Consider the following 25,479-nt stretch of genomic DNA (forward strand, 5'->3'; position numbering starts at 1 on the left):
GCTCAATATTAAAAAAACAAACAACCCAATCCAAAACTGAGCAGAAGACCTAAACAGACATTTCTCCAAAGAAGACATACAGATGGCCAAGAAGCACATGAAAAGCTGCTCAACATCACTAATTATTAGAGAAATCGAAATCAAAGCTACAATTAGGTATCACCTCACACCAGTTAGAATGGGCACCATCAGAAAATCTACAAACAACAAATGCTGGAGAGGGTGTGGAGAAAAGGGAACCCTATTGCACTGTTGGTGGGAATGTAAATTGACACAGCCACTATGGAGAACAGTATGGAGGTTCCTTAAAAAACTAAAAATAAAATTACCATATGATCCAGCAATCCCACTACTGGGCATATACCCAGAGAAAACCATAATTCAAAAAGACACATGCACCCCAATGTTCCTTGCAGCACTATTTACAATAGCCAGGTCATGGAAGCAAACTAAATGCCCATCGACCGACAAATGGAATGAAGAAGAAGTGGTACATATATACAATGGAATATTACTCAGCCATAAAAAGGAACGAATTTGGGTCATTTGTTGAGACATGGATGGATCTAGAGACTGTCATACAGAGTGAAGTAAGTCAGAAAAACAAATATCGTATATTAACGCATATATGTGGAACCTAGAAAAATGGTACAGATGAACCGGTTTGCAGGGCAGAAATTGAGACATAGATGTAGAGAACAAACGTATGGACACCAAGCGGGGAAAGCAGTGGGGTGGTGGTGGTGGTGTGATGAACTGGGTGATTGGGATTGACATGTATAGGCTGATGTGTATAAAACTGATGACTAATAAGAACCTGCTGTATAAAAAAATAAATAAAATAAAATTTAAAAATTAAAACAAAAAAAAAGAATGTGCTTTGCCCACTGCTGGGTACATGACAGAGGCGGATCAATTTCTTTTCTCACCTTGCCACTCACACCAGCATTTCAGCTTTGACGGTGCCCTTACCCAGCCCTGGACACTGTGCTCCACAATGCTGTTCTCTGTACTCCCACAGGCCTTTGATCATAGTTCACGTACCACTTACCCTATTTTGTATGTATCCTATTTATTATAAGCAATTTAGATGTAATTATTTTGAGTAATTAGTTTTTTCTCTCTTTCTAGATTAAAAACACGTCAAGGACAGAGGTTTGATCTTGTTCATCTTCTTATCTCTCACTGCATATAGTATTATGTACCAAACATAATAGGAACTCTATAAACGTGTACTACGTTGAATTGTATAATTTTACATGTTTTATGCAAGTTTTAAAATAAAAAAAGTTTTGCTTTAAGGATTAAAAGACTTAGGAGAACAGAGAACTACCATACTGCAAATACAGTATAGCCCCCTAGCACCCAACACGGGTCTTGAAATATACAGTCAGTGTTCCCTAAATTGTGTTGATTAAATTGTGTGTCACAGACTGCACACCTAGTATGGTGAATACAGTGTTCAAAAATAAGTGTTTTTAGTCAAAAAAGACTTGGACAAAAGAGATGTCAGTAATAGCTACTTAAACCCATCATTACTACTGGGAAAAAATGCCCAAAGAAGATCAGTTATAATGGTATTGAACAGCAAAATTATTCTGCTCTGGAATATGAGTTTTAGTTATAGGTTTGTAGTCTCTGTTTCCAAAGAAACTAAAACCTGAGAAATTGAGCTTAAATTGTATGCACAAATGTATAATGACTTTTAGGATGCTTTACCTGAACTGTATTCAATGAAAATAATTACGTTTCCCATTTTATTTGTGGTAAATAATATAATGAGCTAATGTTTGAACAGATTAAAAATTAAATACATAATAATTTTTAACTATTTATCTTGAAAGTAAAAAAAACAAACTTTTATAATAGAGAGTATGAAAGTTATTACTGAGGTAACTTTTAACAGTCGTTGCTGTTAATTCTTTAAAAATATATGTCAAAATGGTTAAGATCATGACCTGCTGTCAGAGAGACACCGGGTTACATCTATAGCTTTAGACCTTGACCAAAATACTTAACCTCCATATCTCCATTTGCTCACCTGTAATATGAAGATAACAGGAGCATCTATTTGAAGGGTTGCTGTAAAAATGAAATGATTAAATGATACTGATTGTAAAGCACTGTGCCTGGCACCAAAGTGAGGCCTTGATAAATGGTAGCCATAATCATCATCATTATTACAGAAGTTAAGCTAGTTGTAATTATTTAGAACTTGGTTATATATTTTATATACATAAAATATGTGATATCGGCAAGATATGTAAATAAATCGCAGCTACCTTCTGGCAATATATTTTACGAAGCAGTCTTCTTCCAAAGGATATCCCAAGGCGGCTAGAGCCACTCCAGCCAAGTGGCACAGTCCTCACCCCTCGGGAGCGTGGGTGGCTCTGTGGCGGGCCGGCTCCCCAGGCTGTGCGGCGGCCGCGCGGTGCTCAGCGGGCGCGGGCCTAGGGCGGGCGCCGGAGCCCGGACGGCGCGGCGGGCCCCGGACAAGCCTCCTGCGCCGCCCCGCCCGCTCGGCTGGGATGAGTGACGGCGACAACAGGTGCGGTGCGGCGCGGCGTCCGCGGCTTCTCCGGAGCCCCCGAGTTTGGCGCGTCAGGCCCCCGGGAGTCAGACTTTGACTCTGCAAACTGGCCTCCTCGCCCCGCACCAGCCTTCCGAAGTCGCCCCTCAACAGGCTTCTTGCACCTTAGTAAAGCCTGAGGTCACCTCCACCTCTCGAAATCCACCAGTCCCAGAGGCCAACTTTTCTCCAAAGGGGAGAAGGAAAGGCGTGAAAGGCGTGCGGTGCATGGAACTCTGCATAACCGTTCGCTCTCCTCCCCAGCCGTCCGAAAACAGGCGAGAGTGGCTCCAGAAGGGAGCCCTCGCTCCGCACACCCCACGCCCGCCCCGACCTGCTGTACGCTCTGCCCCTGAGACGGCCCAGCTCGGCGACCACTGGCCACCGCCGAAACCCGTCCGCCCGCGCCCCTCCCCGGGTTGCGGCGCCCGCCCGCACCGCCGTCCGCAGCCCTAGGCGACGCCGCCTGCCCTCCCCACACACCCCCGGGTGGCAGGTTCAGGCCCCGGGTCCGAGTCTGCGGCCCTGCAACTGCCACCAACGCCGTCGCCGCCAGGGGGAGAGAGTCTCCGTCGGGAAACGTGGTGTTGCTTCCTGGGTGTGAAGGTGCTTTCAAACTTTAGGTTTCTGTTCCTTTCCCCCTGGCTTTTGAAGAACAGAGAGGAAGATGGAGACCGAGTCCGGGGCGGTGAGTAAGGCGGTCAAGGCCCGGGGTCCTGGGCCCCAGGGTTGTGGGGAGAAGGAGCAATGTGGACTCCGTCTGTGAGGGGCTGGAAGGGCGAGTCTAGAGCCTGCGATTTTGTCGGGAAGTAACGTGGTCAGGGAGCCCCATCGACTGCCGCGAAGAGCGGCCCGCCTGCAGGCCCCGTCGGGTTGTGTCGTGGGGTCGCAAAGGTGCGGCCACCGGGGCTTGGACGGGGTGTAGACGGGCTGGGAGACCTCGGCAGCGACCGGGAGGCGGTGGGTGGCTGGGCCCTGTGCACCAGGCCGGGTCCAGGCTAGAGAAACAGCTTTCCCGCCGAAATTAGGCTCGCTGCGTCTTTGACGCTCACTCCCACCGGACTCCGCCCAGCCGCCCCCCTGAGGCGTTGCCCCGGCGGCTGATGCCTCCTCTCCTCGACTGGTCAGCGGGGACCAGAAGGCCCGAGAGACCTGGCAGGGGGCGGGGGCGGGGCTGGGTAGCGAGTATCTGTGCCCAGGTCGGACCGGAACCTCTAGCACCAGGTGCGCGCCCAAGCCAGACAGGGATGAGGGGGATACCACTTAGGCCCGAGGGGCTGCAGTAACGTGCCGCCGCGCCCCGCACGGCGCCCCGCCCGGTGCCCGCCAGCAGCCAATCAGCGAGCGCCACGCGAGGCTCGCAGGGCAGGCCAGGCCGCACACTAGGCCGGCGTCGGGGTCGGTGCCGTTGAGGGTTCCCGCCACTGCTGCTGGCGGGTTTGCAGGGCAAAATTTCTCACTGGCTAGCTTTCTTTTCCCTCCCTCACTTTGGTGGGGAGGGGGTGGATCCTCGAGGCAGTGATCAAGTTCACGATGACCCGAGAGAACCCAAGGGAGTTGTCGCCTCGGCCATTTCCCCCAGCGCCTCAGCTTTCTGGCTTCGGAGGGGAAGGAGCACGCAGGCCGTAACTGCAACGGTTAGCTCGCCCTTTTCCTGTTGTCTTTGTTGGCAAAGTAGATGATAGATTTCGAGGTTAATTTTAGAGGGGAGGAGGCAGTGGGGGCACATTACTTTGGAGGAAATTTTAAATAAACTAGTACAAGAAGTTTTACTAAGGACCCTTACTTCTAACCCCAAAACAGCACCAATCTAAGTGATTTTCATACGTTTGCAGAATTATTGCCAGCAGAATTTGAGGCTTTCTTAATTAACTCAGTGAACCGCTAACCTTCTCTGAGGAACTTAAAGATCGTATCTACCTGAGCCTTGTTACTACCAAGATTAAGATATTTTCTAGGCTTTTATTCATGTTGTAGTCTTCAGCCCACAACCTAAGGGTTGGCATATCGTGAGCAGGAAGAAATTATTCATTTATTCATTCGTTCAACAAATATTTATTGAACACATGCTATATATGGTCCCTACTTTAGATGCTGCAGTGAACAAAACAGGCAAAACCCTCTTCCGTCTTTCTTGAACATTACATTATAGTGGAAAGAGACAGACAACAAACATAATAAATAAATTACATGGTATTACATGTTGGTAAGTGGTAAGGAGAAAAATAAAACAGTTGGAACCCACAATAGAACAGGAGTCTTAGAAAATGAAGAATGAAGTGAGTGATATGTAAAAAGTTCATGTTTTTCCTTCCTCGGTATCATTTAACTGATTTCTCAAGATTGGAAATAAAGCACTCTGTTCCCTTCCATTCACGTCATTCCTCTCTTAATGAAAACTAATGGAGTTGACTTTTATTTAAACAAATTTGGAACAAAAGAGTTCATCCATTGAATTCATTTTGTTTTTAAGAAGAGAATTTCATGAAGATTGATTTTTTTTTTTTAACTTTGCAAATAGGTAATGACTACATTCTGTAACCCGGCAGAGAGAAAAGATTGTATCTACCAGAGCTGTTCTATTATCTCTAGCAATACAAATCCACAGTTGAAAAGTAAAACTAAGCATCCCAGAATCATCCAGTCTGGGCACTACGTCTTACAAGTACAGTGACTGAAGTTACAAATAACGTCCAGATGCCCAGGGAGGATGCTGTTAGGATTCCCAGTTTCTTTAATTGGCAACTACAACATAGCAATTATTAAATATGAGGACTCTGTGGTTTAAGAGATGTTTTTATGAACTCCCTTACTAGGGAGTGTTTTTCCTCCTTAAGACTAGATGGAGAATAGAGCCCAGAAGGTCCAGCCTATAGCCCCATAGTCACTACTGGCCTAGTCATTTCTCTGTACATCTTGCAGAGATTAATTTAGGGATTATGGTTTTATTGGCCAATGAAGTGAAAGGAGAGCAAATGTGAAAAAGAACAACTCCATTATCTAAGTTGGAACTTCATTTTCATGAATTTGTTTCTCAGAGAATTTAAATCAACTCCAAGCTTTCTGAAGCACTCATTTAGGGTCTCAAAAGTCTGTTTCATTTTCCCAGAAGGAGAATAATTAGCAAGTTCTTAAATTGGTTTCTCTTTAAAATTCTATTCTCAAGCCTTGTTTTTCTTCAGATGTACCTGAGGAATCTACTATCTTGCCATTGTCCAAAGGTGTATATGTTAATATATATTTATTAAAATCTAAATTAGGTCCCCTGCCTTAGAATTGTGAACATATGAATATGAGCTCAATTCTTTAGCATAAAGAAAAAATTAGTATAAAAATTTTAGTATAAAACTTTATACCTATGAGTTATAGGTATACAATTTTTTTTTTTTTTTTTTTTTACTAAATCGGTCCACTTTTCCAATTGCCAAGTGCATTTTAAAAATTTGACTTTAGAGTTGAAAAACTGTGAATTTGTGTCGGAGTCTGTTTACTTGTCAATGCCCTTTAGCCAAAGACCATCACAAATTCACCTGCAGTTTATTAAAGTTGGATCTTCTGAATTAACAACAAAGAAGAACATACACCATGCAGCCTCTCAGCAAGAAGGTGTTAGAAGAACTTATTATAGGATTTAAGCTTATATTAAGCACTTTTTAGAGAGGATTTAATGAAGAGGGCTTTACTCTGAAATACGTGTTGTCAGGAAGTGGGAGTAATTCTATGATTGGGTATGTTAATTCTCACCTAGGAGACAAAAATAGATTGAAGCTAAAGCTGTGATTGATAAAGAAGGAGTGGTCTTATCAGGCAGGATAGAAGGACGTTTGGTCATTCTTGTGGTTTGGGCAATGCCTTTGTTTTTGTCAATGTACAGATATGATTATGGAGTGATCTTGTTTTTATCTTCATCCATCACAATCACAGAGGAGCCTTGCCCGATGTTGGTGTTCTGTTAACAAGAGAACACCACAGCCTAGCTGTGAGTTCCTGGCCAACTCCTAACACCAGGGCCTAGTTGGTTGTGCCAGGCCAGCTCCTAGCTGTCCAGGGTTACTCTTCTCTTTTTCACACTTCTTTTTGAGTTTAATATTCCTCCTTAATGCTTATAATATTTAAATAGTACAGTTAATAATAACTAACATATGTATGTTTAAATAATATATTTAAGATTTAAGATCGTCTCTGTAGAGGAATGAATTCTACATTTCTTATATTTTTGTTGCCCCCAAAAGTTATTAGCTCTAATTATAATCTTCATAATATTAGCATAAAATTAAAGTCTGACATACTACATTTTGTCAATGACTTATCTTTTTGAAGGATATATGCTTTCATCCTGCATCAAAACTTATACCCAGTACTAAGAGTTTAAAAGAATTTTATTTTACAGCAAACATCAAATCAGATGCAAACGGATTCATTATCTCCATCCCCTAATCCTGTGTCACCTGTGCCTCTGAATAACCCAACGAGTGCCCCAAGATATGGAACAGTGATCCCTAACCGCATCTTTGTAGGAGGAGTCGACTTTAAGGTACCTAATTATGCATGCAACATAGTGTATTCTTTGTATTAGAAGTGTTTTATTTCTCAGAAATTGTTTCTTCCTGCAACTTTAAAAATAATAACATATTTGCTATTTGCATAATGATTAGTAGGTTTCAAATTGTCTTAATATAAAGAATCTTTTCAACAACAATGTAGGTTAAATAGAGTATATATAATTGTCCAATTTCACATACAAGGAAATTGAGGCTCACTGACATATCTATAGGCTCCTAGCTACTTAATGACAAAGTGAAAACTAGAATTCTATTTTTCTGACTCATATCTCCACATTCTTTATTTCACCATACCACACTAATTATACTTTTTTACATAATACTCTAATAGCCCAAATAATGAGTGATTATAATTTTCAAAAGAAGACTCAATTAAGGAAAAAGAAAACAAAAACAGAGCAGTTTTATGAAATCCTGTTTCTTTATCCCAACTTTCATCTTAGACTCCTGAGTAACTTCCTAGACTTCTATCTTTTGCACGTTGCTTTCTATCACCTAATTTAGAATTTGATCACTAAAAAAGGCCTGTGTCCTAGTCAGAATAAAGCATTTTAACAGTAATATGTTTAAATAATGTAATCAGCCATTTCACTCTTTCAGAGAGGCATAGTTTTGTGAGATGTTTTGCAGCACCACCATGTGGGAGGTGGTAGTTAAACACCTACAGGAAAGGCAAGCATGGATAATTTAGGAACACTCTTACTTCCAAGTGGATATATCGAAGGATTTCCAAGCTTCCATATTACATAATGGAAATTTCAGGGAGAGTTGTCTTAATAAAAAAAAATGTGCAATTAGGGTATGATATTTGACATTTAATACTCGCTATCTTCCAATGATCAATCTCTCACAATTTGTATGGAATTACTTTTTTCCTGCTCAAGATAAATGTTACACTTAATGTATTTGTCAAAACTGTGAGTCTTAAGCAAGTATGTGATTGGTTCACTAAAAATAAATAAAGGAAAATAATTTCTTATGAAATGCTTATTTTTTAAAAAAATTTTCTGTTTCTGTAGAAAATATTAATAGCTGACCATAAATATTCAAGTTGAATATTCTTGTTCAGAATTTATATTATATTAGCTTAGTATATTTTTAAATAAATAATCAATAAATGTACTAATTTATATGGCTAGGTTAGTGTAGGTTTTTATTGAAGCCAATCAGCTACAATATGAACTTTAGGGGCCATTGTTACAATACAGTCATAGCTTTAACATAACTGCTAGGGTTCTCTCCCTCATACTTATACCTTTCGCAAAACCATAGGTAATTTCCAGCAAGGAAATACTTTACCATAGTAGCAAGCAGTCTCAAACTTTTTAAAATTCTTCTTTTTAGAACCCTACAGCCCATCCCTTTTAATATTTAATCATCTTGACTTTCTGTCTCCTTACTTTTCAGCAAAGAAATGGAGCTGCAAAATTGAGCTAGTGATTTTTCTATCAGAGAATAGTTTGAATTAATTCGTTTTCAAGTCTCTAATAGAAACCTTATTCTGACATTGATTCCATTTTGTGTTTATTGAAATGAGGCAGTCAGTTATTCTCAGATTAACTTAGTATTTGTCATCATCCAGTTTAGCAGGCTTTAGGTTACCAACTAAAAACCAGTAAGTAGTGAAGTAGCAGTGGAACTCAAGAAATATTGCTCTGCTGTTAGGCATGTCTTTTCCTAGATATATAAAGAAAATTTTTTTCTATGGATATTTAAAGTTCCTCTTGGGGGCAAACACTTATAGCTGAACCAGAAAATGAAATTGCAATGAATTTAGTGTGAATACTCTAGAGAAAGGTGATATGGGTCTATTATGAGACTATTTCAATTAAAACCAGATATGCCAAACCATATTTGTAGGCATCTTGTACATGATAGTCTAATTATGACTCAATTTTTTTGCATATCATCATAATGTCTGTATTTAGCTGACATGTATATTGAGTACAGATAAAGCATCTAAAAACTTTAAATCTTGTAGCCTCTCTGTTGTTATCACAAATTGAGTTCAGCTACTTTTGGAAATATATTTCCTTCCTAAGACCTTACTTTTCCTGGGGACTCTGCTGATTAAAATAGAGTGACTGGTATAGGCCAGCATAACCTAGTTCCACTTCTATGACTGTGGGCCTCTCTGAACCACAAGAACCAATAGTAGTATGCCCTTAGTATAGTTATAGCCATGCCTAGTACAATTTTATTAAAAACTGGCTAACTAGAGAACAAGAATTCCTTTAAATAGTGAGCTTTCTTTGTAGTTTTTTAAAAATTCAGCTTAAAATATTTTATTGCAGTGTAATATTTTAACGACATAGTATTAACAACTCTGCATAAAGCAAAGTATTCATATTGATTTTAATAACCTAGTGGTTTCATGCACTGTTTTTATGATGAGAGGCATTCTTACATCCATATTGTTATTTATGTTACCTTTTGTGTCTCCAAACCAAGCATAGGAGTTGTTTCATCTTCTATCAATTAAAATGGTTTTTGTGTGTTTTCTTTTTATACCATTAGACAAATGAAAATGATTTAAGAAAATTTTTTTCCCAGTATGGGTCTGTAAAAGAAGTGAAGATTGTAAATGACAGAGCTGGAGTGTCCAAAGGGTTAGTATCACTATAGATAGTACATGGAATTGACAACTGTATTTTTATTGGATTACTAGGTTTTGTATACTAATTTACTTTGGTTCCATTTTTTAAAAGAGAGTTTCATGCCTTCTTCTTTCCTCCTACCTTTTGATTTCAGTGTGTGTGTGTTTGTGTATTTTGGAGGAATGCTGACACTATAATATTCCTTAATTTATTGGAAAGTTATTCTTGCAAAGGCTGAGGGGCCACTCATTGTTCGGGAATAAGCACTTAATGTCGAGTAGCTCTTGTCCAGTAGCCAAGGAACCAGAAACTAAAGGAATCTGATATTTTTGGAATTGTATACCTGCTTTAGACTAGAGAGAACTTTACTTGAAAAAGGATGACACAAAAGAATGTCCATAGGTTGTGCCTCAAAGACCTAATTAGGGGACTAATCTGAGAAATATAACTCTTAATGCGAATGATTTTTAATTGCCAATTCAAGGAGAATGAAAATTAAGGGGAAAAAGCAGTAGGATTTGTCTAGAACTGTCTAGTGCCCTTAGAGCTGTTTCAGTGGATTGGTATATTCAAAAGCCAAATACCAGAGAAGAAAAAGGTAGTTTGCATAGGGTACTCGCTTAAGAAGTTTGACTGCAAAGTTAAAGAAATTGATGAAGGATTATGTTTGTTTTCCTGAAAAAAAGACAATATATACATACTTATAGGCATAAAGGAAGGGACCAATAAGGTGGAGGGAAAATTATATTAGTGGGAAACTACATGTACGTATGACAGGTGGACACTTTGGAAGAGATGAGATCCTGCAGAGGTTATTTTTAAACAAATGAGATATTTCCTGAGACTGACAATCAATATTAGGATGAAGTGAGATTGTACCTCTTTTATTTGGCTTAATAGAATTTGTAATATACATTTTTTAATCATTGAAAAACACACATAGAAATGTAGACTGTATTTTATGCTTTTTCCACTGGGTGGTATATGTGTTCTACCAAAAAAAAAAAAAACTAATAATAGTGTAAAAATATTTCTTTAGCCTTTGTTTAATGTTTGGGCAAATAGAAAAAAGAAATTCCTTTGTTGAAAAAGAAAATTCATATATAATACAGTAATTATGAATTGAAGAAACAGTAAATGTTTACTAATTATACAATACATAATTATATAATAGTAATTATGAATTGAGGAAAATAATAGTTTAGCACTACTCAGAAGAGTTTCCTTAAGTTATCCAAATAGAGATTACATTTTGGGGGGATATACTTTTTATTTCTTTCATTCCTTTTTTTCTACCTATTTTGGCTTTTTGGACATGGCATACATTGTGTATTTGTGTCTTGATCGTATGTTTTATACTCTGAAGGTAACAAGTATATATGAAAAAGCATATATAAAGTCTGGGTTGTACATATTTTTAATTGATTTTATTTGGGAAATATACTAATAATTGCATTATCAGTTTATATATGCTGATAATAGTAAATAATATGTTTGTATACTCATTTACCAACATAAAAAATTTTATTATGTTGAAACTTTTAAATTTTTAAAGGTTTTCTTCTACTTTGATTTCTATTTAAACCAAACTTCTATCATTTTAAAAGGAGATTACTGCTCTGCACTGAAATTTATTGCATCCCAATTTGTAAACCAGAATACAAATCTCTCATGCTTTCCTGCCTTACTTACAGCTCAGGTCTGAAACTGTTTCAAGATCCCCGGGTTTTTTTTTTTTCTTTTAGGCCCCTCCCTTTAAGAGGAGGTGACAGTGTTAAGCTGTGAATGATTCTCCTAAGTTTTGCATACTGGTGCATCAAGAAAAAATGTTCACTCCTACCACGGCCCATTCTTTCTTTTTTGTTTTTTTTCTTTTTTGGGCTGCGCCTTGAGGCATGTGGGATGTTCCCCAACCAGGGATCGAACCCATGCCCCCTGCACTGGGAGTGCAGAGGTTTAACCGCTGGACTGCCAGGGAAGTCCCCCGCAATGGCCCATTCTTTAAAAAAAAAAAAAAAATTTATCTTAATATAATTCCAATGTAATGTTCTAAGATAATAATTAATACATTTATTTAGGTATGGCTTTGTCACTTTTGAAACACAAGAAGATGCACAAAAAATTTTACGAAAGGTAAGATATTTTGGTGTATTTAACTTAATTTTTAGAACTTCTTTCTTTGAAACTAATCCTTTAAGGTATTAATTTAATAATAGTAGGGTTCCAGTACAATGATTGATTGCTAAAAAAAAAAAAAATTTTATCTTCTTTGCATCTTAAGATTGACATTGGTCTCCAAAAAAATGAATTAAAAAAAAAAGATTAAAGAGAAACTTTATCTGCAGAAAAACAAATTCCAAATAATTATGTAAGTATGGTTGTGAAGTTATAATATAATTTTTCACTTTATTTGCTTAAACTAAGAATTTAAGGATGTATCTTTCCTGAAGTGTTAATAGCACTTTGAATTCCTAAAAAACATTACAAATGTAGATTCCTAGAGTGAGGTTATCTGAGATCATTTCCCTCCTCTGAAAAACTTTATATAAACTAAGAACATTCATAGAAAAAGTCTATAGCCTGCAGTTCAATATATAATAACTTTAAATTTGGCAACTGTAACATTTAAGTTTTTTAGGAAAAAATTTTATTTAAATTGTATTTAAGTCATATGCAGTTGATTCTCATTATTTGTAGTGGTGTGTTCTATAAAATCACCACGAACACTGAATTAGCAAATATTGAAGTGCTGCACCTAGAAGAATACAGGCCTAGGTTCCCACAAGCTTCTGCTCACAATCTTTTCATCAGCCAATCAATACGTAACTTTGTCTTATGTGTGCTTCTGTTTAAAGATATTTAATTTATATTTTTGATTCATTAACACTGAACTCGTGGCCAACAGCACTATAACTCATGCCTGAATTAAATCCAGCTAGCACATATTTTCTCCATTAAGGCACATGACAGTCTTTTTGCACTTAGGAACACTAGCAAGCACTTCAGCACTACACTTGAGGGCCATTTTAAATAGCAAAACTACCAACATAAGGCACAAAAATGTGAAAAACATGACACTAAATAGAACATGAAAAGGACAATTGTTTACAGTATAGAAGATGGAAAAAGAAAACAGTGTCACCCTATTTGACCTTAGCTGGGACCACGTGTGTAAGGCGACTCAAATTTTTCACCTGTCTGCTCACATACACTAATAACTAGTAAATCGCTAGATGAGGAATTAGGGTCAGAGCACTGGAACCAAGATTCACACTCAGATCTATTTAAATCCAAAGACTTTGTCCTTTCCTCTATGCCTTGCCGCTTTCAAAGAATGATAATAAAATAATTTATTTTTTCTTATTTTAGGCTGAAAAACTTAATTACAAGGACAGGAAACTGAACATTGGTCCAGCAATAAGAAAACAACAAGTAGGGATCCCTCGTATGTATTGAGAACTAATGTATTTCTCAGAATTTTTCAATGGTTCTTTTTTGAAATATTAGACTTTTAATAGAACTTCATTAAAATATCAGCTTTCTTTCATTTAATAAAGTACATTTAGTGAAGTTGGTGGTCAAATGAATATTTCTTACCACAAATTAAAATATATTAGTTTGCAGGGTGGGGGGGGCTAGGCAAAATTTATATAAATAATGATGTTTAACTATATTCCATATAGTTACATCTTCAAAGGAAAAATCTTTTATGATAAAAATATAGTTTAAAACTACAAAAGAAATTAAAAGTAGTTAATTACTATTTAGAAAATTTTCTAATTAACGAAGTAATTTAAAATTACAGTAAAATTACAGAAAGTGAAAATATAGAACAAATATCAGAAACTCTGGTTGTATGGTACGTACTGTATCCCAACCACATGTATGATAATTAACAGAGGAAACAATCCCTAAAGCTTTAGGAATTGGCTAAGTTAGATGCCTTCCTCAAATTTTGGTAATGCTTTTGACTCTACTCTTTTTTTCCTCACTCTTCCCATTTATTAAGTTAGACATCTTTACAGTTAACATTTTACCTATAATACTTATTAAAATCTCCAACAGAATCTTTGGCTAGAAGGAGAAACTTTGCATAAAATTTGTAACTCAATTTTTTATTCTTCCTTAGCTGTGTCCTAGTGTCTACTGGGATGTTTAAAATATTAGGTGGATATTGTACACCTGTTAACAAATTAATAGATTGTGCTCATTTGGACTGTGCTGTTTTTGACTTAGAAGTTAACAGATATCAAGTTTAGTTTTGACTTAGTATTTGTTAATTTAGAAGATAACTGAAGTGTCCTTAGTAAGTTGATATTCCAAAATGGAATGCAGTAAATATGGCAGAATGCTGAATATTTTCAGACTACTATTGTTAGTTGCAAGAGTTAAGCTGTAACATGTAATAACAGTTCTTTAGCCCATTATCACCATCAGTAGGAAAAACTAGTAATGTTCATATTATGACCCACAAGTTGCTAAAAATAGAACATAAATCAGCACTATGCTGAATGCTTTCAAACAGATGAATAGTTATTTAAGAACTATTCAGTGCAAGGGTCAATGTTATGGGTTTTCATTTATTTCATTTAATCTTTACAGCAATCTGTGAGGTATTATTTGTTCTATTTTTGTAAATAGAAAATTCAGCTTATAAAGGTAAAGTCATTGTTTTAGAAACATTTCTGCTGAAATAATCTTAAATGTAGAGGAGAGTTAATCTGGTCATGCTGTGGGTCTTAACCCAGTGGCACCATACCAGAATTCTAAATTTTATTTAAATTCTTTAATTTTCTTTAAACTTTCTTTAAAGTCTCATGGTTTATGTAAAACTTCATGCGCAGTTTGGATTCTGTTCTATAACACTGTATTGTTTATTAAAATGTTTCCTAAAAATAATTGGTTGAATAAGACTGATTCTGTAAGAAGATCACCGTGTTCAGCCTGTGCCTTTTCATATTTCCTGACGTAACCATGCTAGGCCCAAATTTGAGAAGTATGGGGTTAAATAACTTAACCAAATGGTAGCATTAGCCTTCAAATCCAGGACAGTTTGACTCCAAAGCTACTTTTACTTTTCTACAAAGAAAGAATAAGTATTAAAGGTATATTTACAAAATATAAGGGATTCTTATCTCATTTTTTTCAAATCTATCACTTCTTTTTCATCTCCATTACCAATATTCTAGACCCAGCTACCCACTTTGCTTGCCTTAATTTCTAGAAAAGCCTCCTAACTGGTCTCTCTGAATCCAATCCTGCTACCTTCCAACCTATCACACACAAGGCAGCCAGAGTGATCTTTCAGAAGTGCACATCTTATCATGTTATTCTCTGCTTATTTTGAGCTTTCCTTCTCTTTTCTTTCCATGCTTTAGCCATCTAGCCTTCCCTCAGTTTCAGAACTTAACCATATTCCTGATATACTATTTTCTTTACCTAGAATCATCTTTGCCATCCCATTCATTCTTTAAAGCTCAGCCCAAAACAAATGTCATTTCCTCACAGATGCTACATATATACATATATATATTTGAAATGTTCACCACTGTACCCTATACTACCTCTTCATGTCTTAATCAAAATTGTATTTAATTAATTGTTTAATTAACCAATGACTGTCTTCCTTACCAGAACCTAACTTCTATGAAGATAGAGGCCATGGCATGCCCAATTTTTTTCTTTTTTCTTTTTGGCTGTATCACTAGGGCCTAGTTTAATGCCTTGTAATAGTAATCACTCAAAATTTATTTATTTAACAGATAAACCTGTGGTTTCTTGATGATCTTTGGAGGGAAATCCATGAACCTTCTGAATTGCATGCAAAATTTTGTTTGAATATATGTATTTTTGAGAAAAGGGTCTGTGGCTTTCATCAGATTCTCAAAAGCATTGGATTAAGAACCACTAAAATATGCTATAACAATACTAGATAAAATGTGGTGAAAATATAAAAACTGAGAAGTAGTAGTGCTATTTAGAGTGGCAGGTCAGTGCTGCTTACAGTGTGGTTTGCAGCCACCAGCAGTTCACTTGGAATCTGTCAAAATGCAGTTCCTCAGGCCCTATCCCAGGCCTCCTGAATCAAAATCTCTTGAAAGACCTGGAATTTGTATTTTAATAAGCTGTCTAGGTTATTATAATGAATTTTAAATTTTGAGAAGCACTAGTATAGTGGAAGGAGGATTGCCAGTTCAGTAATTTATATAACCTGTTGGTCAAGTACTTAAATCTAACTTGGCATATAAAATTTTTAAAGTCTCCTCCTGACAAAAAAGAATTTTTTTTTAATTTTGGGGGGAGGAGTATATATAACTTTCACCTAGAAAAAGAGATGAGGACCCAAAATTAGAAACATAAAGGTCTGTGGTCATGTTTGTAATAGCAGCAGTTGTAGCAAAGGGAGACTAGAGAATAAAATACAGTCATAGCATGAGTGAGTGCTTGCTGATAGTAGATCCAAAGAATTTGTAAGGTGGAACAAGTGTCTCGAGGAAAGTAGAATTTTGTCTAATTTCACTGCCTCCATCTTCTTTGGCCTTTTACAAATAGACAGTCTTACTAAGATCTTAGGAACTTCACTACAGTGTAGTCTTCAGGAAACTCTAAATTGTATGTAATTTATATTTGTAAAAATAATGACTTTGCTGATAATAATCTCAATTGTTAAGTTTTGTGTTTCATTATACTAGTATTAAAATCTGAATTGGTGAATTTTTAGTATTCCTTATTAAACTTGTTTCTTTTTCTTTCATTTACCTTAAGCTAACAAAAGCTCTAAGGTAGTGAGTTTGAAAATATATATTTCAAAGGTACTTTAACATATGGAATTTTTTAAAGAACTTATAACATTCAATTTTTACTGTAGCTATATATATATGTGTTAAGGTAAACATTTTCCATTGTTCAGAAATTACATTTTTAAATGTTAAACTGAACATTTCAATTATTACCATTTACACTTTGTTTTAGGTTCCAGTATAATGCCAGCAGCTGGAACAATGTATCTATCAACTTCAACTGGATATCCTTACACTTATCATAATGGTGTTGCTTATTTTCCTACTCCAGAGGTAGCTTCTGTCCCACCACCTTGGCCTGTAAGTAATTTCATTTTAGAAGGGTTTCCATCTATTACTATTAAATTTTTTAATTCTGAAATATTTCAACCACAGAAAATTACAAATAATAATAGCCATGTAGCTACCACTCAAATTTAATAGAGGTTAACATTTTACCATATTTACTTAAGTTCTTTTAATAGGGGGAATAAAATATGACAAATTCAAGTAAAGTCTCCTTGCCCCAACTATCTTACCTTCTTTCCTCCTTAGAGGTTAACAAGAGTATCTTTTCTGTCCATTTTATATGTTTTTACTACAAATGTAGATATCCTTAAACAATAGTATTGCTTTAGGCAGTTTTTTTTTTTTTTTTTTTTTTTTTTTTTTGTGGTACGCGGGCCTCTCACTGTTGCGGCCTCTCCCGCTGCGGAGCACAGGCTCCGGACGCGCAGGCCCAGCAGCCATGGCTCACGGGCCCAGCCGCTCCGCGGCATATGGGATCCTCCCAGACCGGGGCACGAACCCGTATCCCCTGCATCGGCAGGCGGACTCTCAACCACTGCGCCACCAGGGAGGCCCACTTTAGGCAGTTTTTAAACACCATATAAATAATCTGGTTTTCCTAGTCAACATTATGTTTTTGAGATTAAACCATGTTGATCCTAGCATATCTAGTTCATTTATTTAAATTTTTTATAATATTCCATTGTATGAGTGTATATTCCCCTATTGATGGACATTGTAAGTTTTTTCTACAATCAAGACTACATTGAGGAAACTATACTCAATATTTTGTAATAATCTATAAGGGAAAAGATTCAGAAAAAACAGTTTTATATATATATATGCATAACTGAATCACTTTGCTATACACCTGAAACTAACAAAACATTGTAAATCAACTATACGTCAATAAAAAAATTTAGTAAGATGAAGTATTTTCAATGCAGTTTTGATATTGCATGTACTCTTTGTAAATTGCTTGTGATTCTTAAAAATTTAACCATCGAGGTCCTATTTTTTATTCTAATCAATTTGCATGACTTAATGTAGAATCAAAACTTCATCATTTTATATATAAATTTTATACAGTATTATTTAATCTTTTTCATTCTTTCTGAGTTTAAAAGTTTTATAACTGAATCAATTGATTTTTTCATTTTACTTCATCACTTAAAATTTTGCCCCACTAGGGATCTGATAACTACTCAGATTTATTTTCTGCTAGTTATTCCATGATTTCATTTTACTTAAGTCTTTAATCTGTTTGGAGCTTTCTTGGGGTACGTTCTATGGTCATATTCCACAAGTTCAGAGAATCACATGTGGAGTTTTGTTTGGTTTTTTTCTGAACAAAAATGGGCAGAAGACCTAAATAGACATTCCTCCAAAGAAGACATACAGATGGCCAAGAAGCACATGAAAGCTGCTCAATATCACTAATTATTAGAGAAATGCAAATCAAAACTACAATGAGGTATCACCTCACACCAGTTAGAATGGACATCATCAGAAAATCTACAAACAACAAATGCTGGAGAGGATGTGGAGAAAAGGGAACCCTCTTGCACTGTTGGTGGGAATGTAAATTGATACAGCCACTATGGGAGAACAGTATGGAGGTTCCTTAAAAAACTAAAAATAAAATTACCATATGATCCAGCAATCCCACTACTGGGCATATACCCAGAGAAAACCATAATTCAAAAAGACACATGCACCCCAATGTTCCTTGCAGCACTATTTACAATAGCCAGGTCATGGAAGCAACCTAAATGCCCATCGACTGATGAACGGATAAAGAAGAAGTGGTACATATATACAATGGAATATTACTCAACCATAAAAAGGAACGAAATTGAGTCATCTGTTGAGATGTGGATGGATCTAGAGACTGTTGTACAAAGTGAAGTAAGTCAGAAAGAGAAAAACAAATATCGTATATTAACACATGTATGTGGAACCTAGAAAAATGGTACAGATGAACCGGTTTGCAGGGCAGAAGTTGAGACACAGATGTAGAGAACAAACGTATGGACACCAAGGGGGGAAAGCCACGGAGGGGTGTGCTGAATTGGGTGATTGGGATTGACATGTATACACTGATGTGTATAAAATTGATGACTAGTAAGAACCTGCTGTATAAAAAAATAAAATTCAAAAATTTTTTTAAAAAATGGGCAGAACCAGCCCCTACTGATCTACATTTAGTAGGTCTGTGAGTGAAAAATATATATGTATGAATATAATTCTATAAATATAATTAATATATTGTTTATGATTATAATATATTGAATATATAAATATAATAAATACAATTATTTATTATAATACATTACCCTATTTAGAAAAGTTGCAAGTTGCCTAACAGTAAATAAATAATAAACAGAGTATAAAATTCTTTTGGGCTTCCCTGGTGGCGCAGTGGTTGAGAGTCCGCCTGCCGATGCAGGGGACGCGGGTTCGTGCCCCGGTCTGGGAGGATCCCACATGCCGCGGAGCGGCTGGGCCCGTGAGCCGTGGCCGCTGAGCCTGTGCTCCGGAGCCTGTGCTCCGCAAGGGGAGAGGCCACAACAGTGAGAGGCCCGCCTACCGCAAAAAAAAAAAAAAAAAAAAAATTCTTTTAAGCAGACTACATTGAACATCTAGGCTTTGTATGTATTGTGTGAGAGTTTGTCTATGACAGTGATCTTCAAAGTTTTTTGTTTATATATACTCTAAAATTTTTTTGAAAAATTATGAATACTCTCATTTTTAAGTTGAAATCTGAAATTTACCATAATTTTAAATAGTTTAGACATATTATATATTGTAGGTTTGCTTTAGATATATATTTTATAAAAGTCTGTAGCTATAGATTTCATTTAAGACTGGAAAATGTCCTACATGTAGTGATGGATGTTAACTAGACTCATTGTGGTTATCATTTCATTCTTTTTATATATATATATAGTCATTATGTTATGCACCTGAAACTAGGGTAATGTCATATGTCAAATATCTCGCAATTAAAAAAAAGAAAAAAGAACGGAAAATGCCTGCTCTATAATTCAGTTAACAAAACTAGTCAACCAAATAAAATTAGCCAGTCAAATAAAACTTAATCTCTATTAGAAAATTCTGACTCTATTTTTAAGTTCAAATAAATGAATTAATATGTATCCCTGTGACCATCCTGTAATTTATTTTGTTCCCTGGATATGAAATAAGGTACCATCTTCCCCTTAATATTTCTTATAAAAATTCTTTTTGCTTTGCTCTTTCCTGTTTCTCAAGGGCATTGTCTTCTTGAATTGTCTGTTTGTTTGATGCTCTGTTAATGTTTACATTCCAAAACAAAGCATTATAGCAAGATCCAAAATGAGTGAGAGTGTGCCTTTCATAGTGAAGGGGAAAAGTATTGTAAAAGGGGAGTTTTGAAAAGAAGAATCCATTGTACACAGATACATTCACAGACAGATCAAATCAGAAAGGAGACCATATGAAATATCTAAAAATTAATACTCTTAAACCTATTCATTCTCATGCACCACTGGAAGATTTCTGTGTTCTCCGACATTGGTCTTGGCTATGACATACGTGTACAAGTAGAATTTCACATTTATAGACTATACACATCTTTGACTAAATGTTCCCAAATATCTTTCTAAAGTGCACCAGTATAGGGGCTTCCCTGGTGGCGCAGTGGTTGAGAGTCCACCTGCCGATGCAGGGGACACGGGTTCGTGCCCTGGTCTGGGAAGATCCCACATGCCTCGGAGAGGCTGGGCCCGTGAACCATGGCCGCTGAGCCTGTGCGTCCGGAGCCTGTGCTCCGCAATGGGAGAGGCCACAACAGTGAGAGGCCCACGTACCACACACACACAAAAATTAATAAATAAATAAATAATAAATAAAGTGTAAGTATAAAGGTTAGTAACAGTTTATGAGAGCTTCAATTTCTCCATAATCTGCCAGCCCTTTAATTTACTAGATTTTTATATTTTTGCCAATATTCTTATGAAATAGTATCTTGTTTTACCTTTCATTTGCCTAGTCAGTGGTAAGATTAAACGTATTTTCATATATTTATTTGCCATTTCAGTTTCTTCTATGAGCTGCCTCTTCATTTCTTTTGCCCGTTTTTTCTGTTGGGATTGTTTGTCTTTTTCTTGAGTTCATTATATGAGTTCTATGTGTTGTAAATATGTTTTAGTTTGTGGCTTGTCCATTAACTTTATGGTATTTTTTGTCATACACAAGTTTTTTGTTTTAATGTTGATAGATGTATTAATGTTTTATGGTTTCAGCTTTTAGTGTTGTTTTTTTTTTAAATACTATGCTGTTGCTGTTTTTCACATCTAGATCTTAAATCTGCAGTTTACATATTGACTAATCCATCCTCTTCCACTGTTTTGAAATGAATCCTCTGTCAAATGCTGAGTTTCTGTGTGTGGAGTCTCTTTCTGGGCTCTCTGTTATGTTCCATTGGTGTATTTGTTTGCCCTGCCCAATTCTGTTTTAATTCCTGTTGCTTTATAATAAGTCTTAAAATCTGATAGGGCCATAATCTTACTCGGTTCTTTAAGAGTCCCTCATCTATCCTTAAGTCTTTGCTTTTATAACTATAAATTTCATAATTCAGCTTGTTCAGCTCTGTGAAAAGCCTTAGTTTTTGTTAGAATTGCATTAAATATATAGGTTAACTTGGGACATTTAGGCATAATACTGAATTTTCCCATTCATAAACATTATTTAGAGTTTCCATCCATCAATAAAATTTTCTTTCTCTGTAAAAAAATGTTTGGCGTATCTTCTGTTTGATTTATTCTTAGGTACTCTGTAGTTCTTGTTGCTTTTATGAATGGTGTATTTTTTTAATCACACTTCCTAATAGATTGTGACTGGTGTGTACTAATGCTTTTGATTTGTAAATGTTGGTATTTTGTCAGTAACCCTGCCAAACTCTCATATAGGCGATCATTTCGGACTCAGTATACTTCTGTTTCTTTCTGCTCTTCTGTTACTCATTTTTTCTCATCAAGTTATTGACTGGCAATGTCTCTGCTACAGTATTTATATAACACTTGTTCTTAAAAAAAGAAATAAGTTCAGTAATTCACCATTAAGCTTTATATGAGCATCTTCCAAAACCTACATATATATGTTAAGATACTCTTAACCTTAACCAAGTTTTCTCCACCTCAGCACTATTGACATTTTGGGCCAGATGACTGATTTTTTTTTGTGGGAGACTGTCCTGTACATTGCAGGATTTTTAGCAGTATCCTAGCCTCCCTACATTTATGAAAACCAAAATATTACCAAATGTTTCCTGGGGGCTGGGGGCAAAGTCGCACCTGGTTGAGAATTATTGCCCGAAGTCAATTAAGGAAGTTAATTTTTATTCTGTTTACTAAGAGTTTTTATCATGAAAGGGTATTAAATTTTAACAATGCAATTTCTGTATCTGCTTAGATTATCATTTTTTCCTCCTTTAATCTATTAATATAAATTACATTATTATTTTCTAATGTTAATCTGGTACAATTTTATTAGCACATGATAGTCTGAAAATTATGCAAAACTATGATACTTTTCTAAAGTTTTGGGGGGAGGGGTAAACATTAAAACAAAACAATGCAAATTAGATCCCATGTTAGAAACTGAATTTTAATTGCTATCATTAAAGCCTATTTTACCTATTTTGTAATACAATTTGCCTGTTTTTTAATGATCTGATTTTAAATAACCTATTTCGGGACTTCCCTGGTGGCACAGTGGTTAAGAATCCGCCTGCCGATGCAGGGGACAGGGGTTCAAGCCCTGGTCTGGGAAGATCCCACATGCCGCGGAGCATCTAAGCCCGTGCGCCACAACTACTGACCCTGCGCTGTAGAGCCCGCAAGCCACAACTACTGACCCCACGTGCCACACCTACTGAAGCCCACGTGCCTAGAGACCATGCTCCGCAACAAAGAGAAGCCACTGTAATGAGAAGCCCGCTCACCGCAGCGAAGAGTGGCCCCTGCTGGCCGCAACTAGAGAAAGCCCACGTGCAACAACGAAGACCCAACGCAGCCAAAAATAAACAATTTTTTAAAATAATAACAATAAATAAATAACCTATTTTGGGGTTTACTCCATTTGAATAATCAAGTGTTACATGTACTTTTTTAAGATGTAATAAATCACCTGTAAATTTATTGGATGACTATCTCATTTAAATATCAAAATGATAAAATAGAATTTAACAAATTCTTCAATAAATAATGTATTTGCTTTAATTAAATGTATAACAAAGGAATAGGATGTTGATTATTCATAAGTAATGGGAAATTAGTGGCAAAATCAGGTATGATTATTCATTCAGTTCTAAATGCTATGTAAACATTATCTACTGCTGGTCTCCACAATGGAAATAGGCAGTGTCACCTTAAGTCCAACTGCCATTTTTCCTCTAAACATTCTCTTAGAACTATATTTTCATAATCTTTGGACTAAAAGGAACTTTTCTGGTAGTTGTTTTAGCATTACTATGGAAATGAAACCACATGGAAGTAGAAATACTGTGATAATTTTAATAGACTTAAAGTGGAGTTGTAATAATATAAGAGGTGGAAAAATGACATTTCCAATCATAAACCGTAAGTTGACTGGGTTTAGGTGACAATGCAAGATAAATTTCATTATAAACTATTTTAAAGAATTTTGCTTAAAATAATTTTTCTTTTTCTTTCCTCTTATAGTCACATTCTATATCTAGTTCCACTGTGATGGTAGCTCAGCCCGTTTATCAGCAACCTGCATATCACTACCAGGTAAACATTAAATTACAATGAAAATCTTCTTTGATACTTTCAGTCCTTTTTTGAGTAAGTTTCATTTTAATCTTTCTCATACAAATACTCTCATAATTTAAAAGAGGTAGTTAAGCCTTGATAACAGTGGCATTCTTTTTTTATGAGGGATCTAAACAATGTCATACAAGAAGATGAACTGTTTACTTCCTTTTATCAAATGTAATGAGGTCAGTTTTGCTCCCCTGGTTAGCATGGAAATAATTCCCAAAGTAAGATAAAGATGTTGGACTACAGGCTGATATATGTTTAATGCTACTGTGACCATTATGTCAGTTTAATAAGTATATATTAGAATAAGTAATATATTATGGTTTATATTATGACAGCCCCTTTTAGTTAACCAACACTCTTTTCATTAATTCTTGTGAGAGATTGAGGGTAATGCCAGACCATTTTGGTGTATTGTAGATAAAGTGTAATTGGAACACAGCCATATTTGTTTACATATTGTCTGTGGCTGCTTTTGTGCGCAGTGGCAGAGTTGAGTAGTTGCAACAGAGATATACGGCCTGCAAAGCTTAAAATATTTACCCTTTGGCTCTTTACAGAAAACGTTTGCCAACTTCTTATCTGTAGCATTCACAAATAATATCACATTCTTTTATACCTTTGAAATAATGGAAGAGACTTTATTTCTGGGGTTTTTTTTTTTTCATTTTGAACTTTTAAAATAGACCCACATGAAATGTTACGGCTACTGGAATTATTTTTAGTGTTAGACTAGGTTTTGGGGAGGTCACTTATTTTTAAATTCTGTTACTATGCTAAATATAAAATTATCTAAAGTGTTTTATTCACTTAGTAAAAATGAAAGTAACTTAATGGCATTTCTTTAAAGTATATATGTAGGGACTTCCCTGGTGGTGCAGTGGTTAAGAATCCGCCTGCCAATGCAGGGGATACGGGTTCGATCCCTGGTCTGGGAAGATCCCACATGCCACATAGCAACTAAGCCCAAGTGCCACAACTACTGAGCCTGCGCTCTAGAGCCCAGGCACCACAACTACTGAGGCTGCGTGCTGCAACTACTGAAGCCTGCGCACCTAGAGCCTGTGCTCCGCAACCAGAAAAGTCACCGCAATGAGAAGCCCGCGCACTCCAATGAAGAGTAGCCCCCGCTTGCCGCAACGAGAGAAAACCCGGGTGCAGCAACAAAGGACCAACGCAGCCTAAATTAAAAATAAAGTATATATGTAGTGTGACTATTCCTAATTCAAACTTTTGAGAGGCCCCAAAGACAACATTAGGTACCAGGCCATTTAACATGACAAGCCAAAAGTTGTGAAACCAGTTTTGGGACCCTTAGCTTATTGCCCACCTGGAGCATGTGAAAGGATGAGGTTAAAAGGGGAGATTGGTAATGAGGCTTTTTAACAAGAGAGTTGTTAGAGTGCTATGGCATTTCCCATTCTCCTCAACCAAGTGAAGATGACTTCAGAGAATGACTAAGAGAGTTTAATATTTGTCCCCTGAAATTTGTGAGATAGTATCACTTGGGCGTGACCTCTCCTTAAAAAAAAAGCCTGAAGAAAAAGCTGGAGTGGTCTATGGAGGCAGAGCCAGAAGAGAAGGCTACAGTAGGAATGTGCTGCACGTCTCACAGCAAGCAAAGGTTTATGTTTCCCAAGAGCAAGATACGAACCTCACAGAAGAGACTCTTTCCAACAAACTTTAAGCTGACCCCAGGAGAGAAAAAAATCTGTGTGAAGTAGACTCCTAGAATCAAGGTCTAGAACTGCAGTCAGAAGTTCTCAGCAGGGAGATCACCAAAGGAACAGAGCAAAGTACCTAACCAGAGTGTCAGCATTTGCAATCTGCCACACGCCAAAAAGTGATCTATCC

At 36.5% G+C, this 25,479-nt stretch overlaps 1 protein-coding gene across 1 annotated transcript in view; it reads left to right on the top strand.

Annotated features, from left to right (window-relative positions):
• Positions 1–3,239: 3,239 nt before the first annotated feature.
• Positions 3,240–25,479, top strand: part of BOLL (boule homolog, RNA binding protein) — a gene marked incomplete at both ends in the record, with an annotated part of 61,287 nt that continues 39,047 nt past the window's right edge. The window contains 7 exons of the mRNA XM_079709874.1: positions 3,240–3,260; positions 6,963–7,106; positions 9,652–9,743; positions 11,810–11,864; positions 13,101–13,176; positions 16,704–16,831; positions 23,524–23,595. Coding sequence (XP_079566000.1) covers positions 3,240–3,260; positions 6,963–7,106; positions 9,652–9,743; positions 11,810–11,864; positions 13,101–13,176; positions 16,704–16,831; positions 23,524–23,595 — 588 coding nt within the window. The remainder of the gene's footprint in view (positions 3,261–6,962; positions 7,107–9,651; positions 9,744–11,809; positions 11,865–13,100; positions 13,177–16,703; positions 16,832–23,523; positions 23,596–25,479) is intronic.

This window comes from Hyperoodon ampullatus (assembly GCF_949752795.1).
Source record: "Hyperoodon ampullatus genome assembly, chromosome: 8".
Classification (NCBI taxonomy): Eukaryota; Metazoa; Chordata; class Mammalia; order Artiodactyla; family Ziphiidae; genus Hyperoodon; species Hyperoodon ampullatus.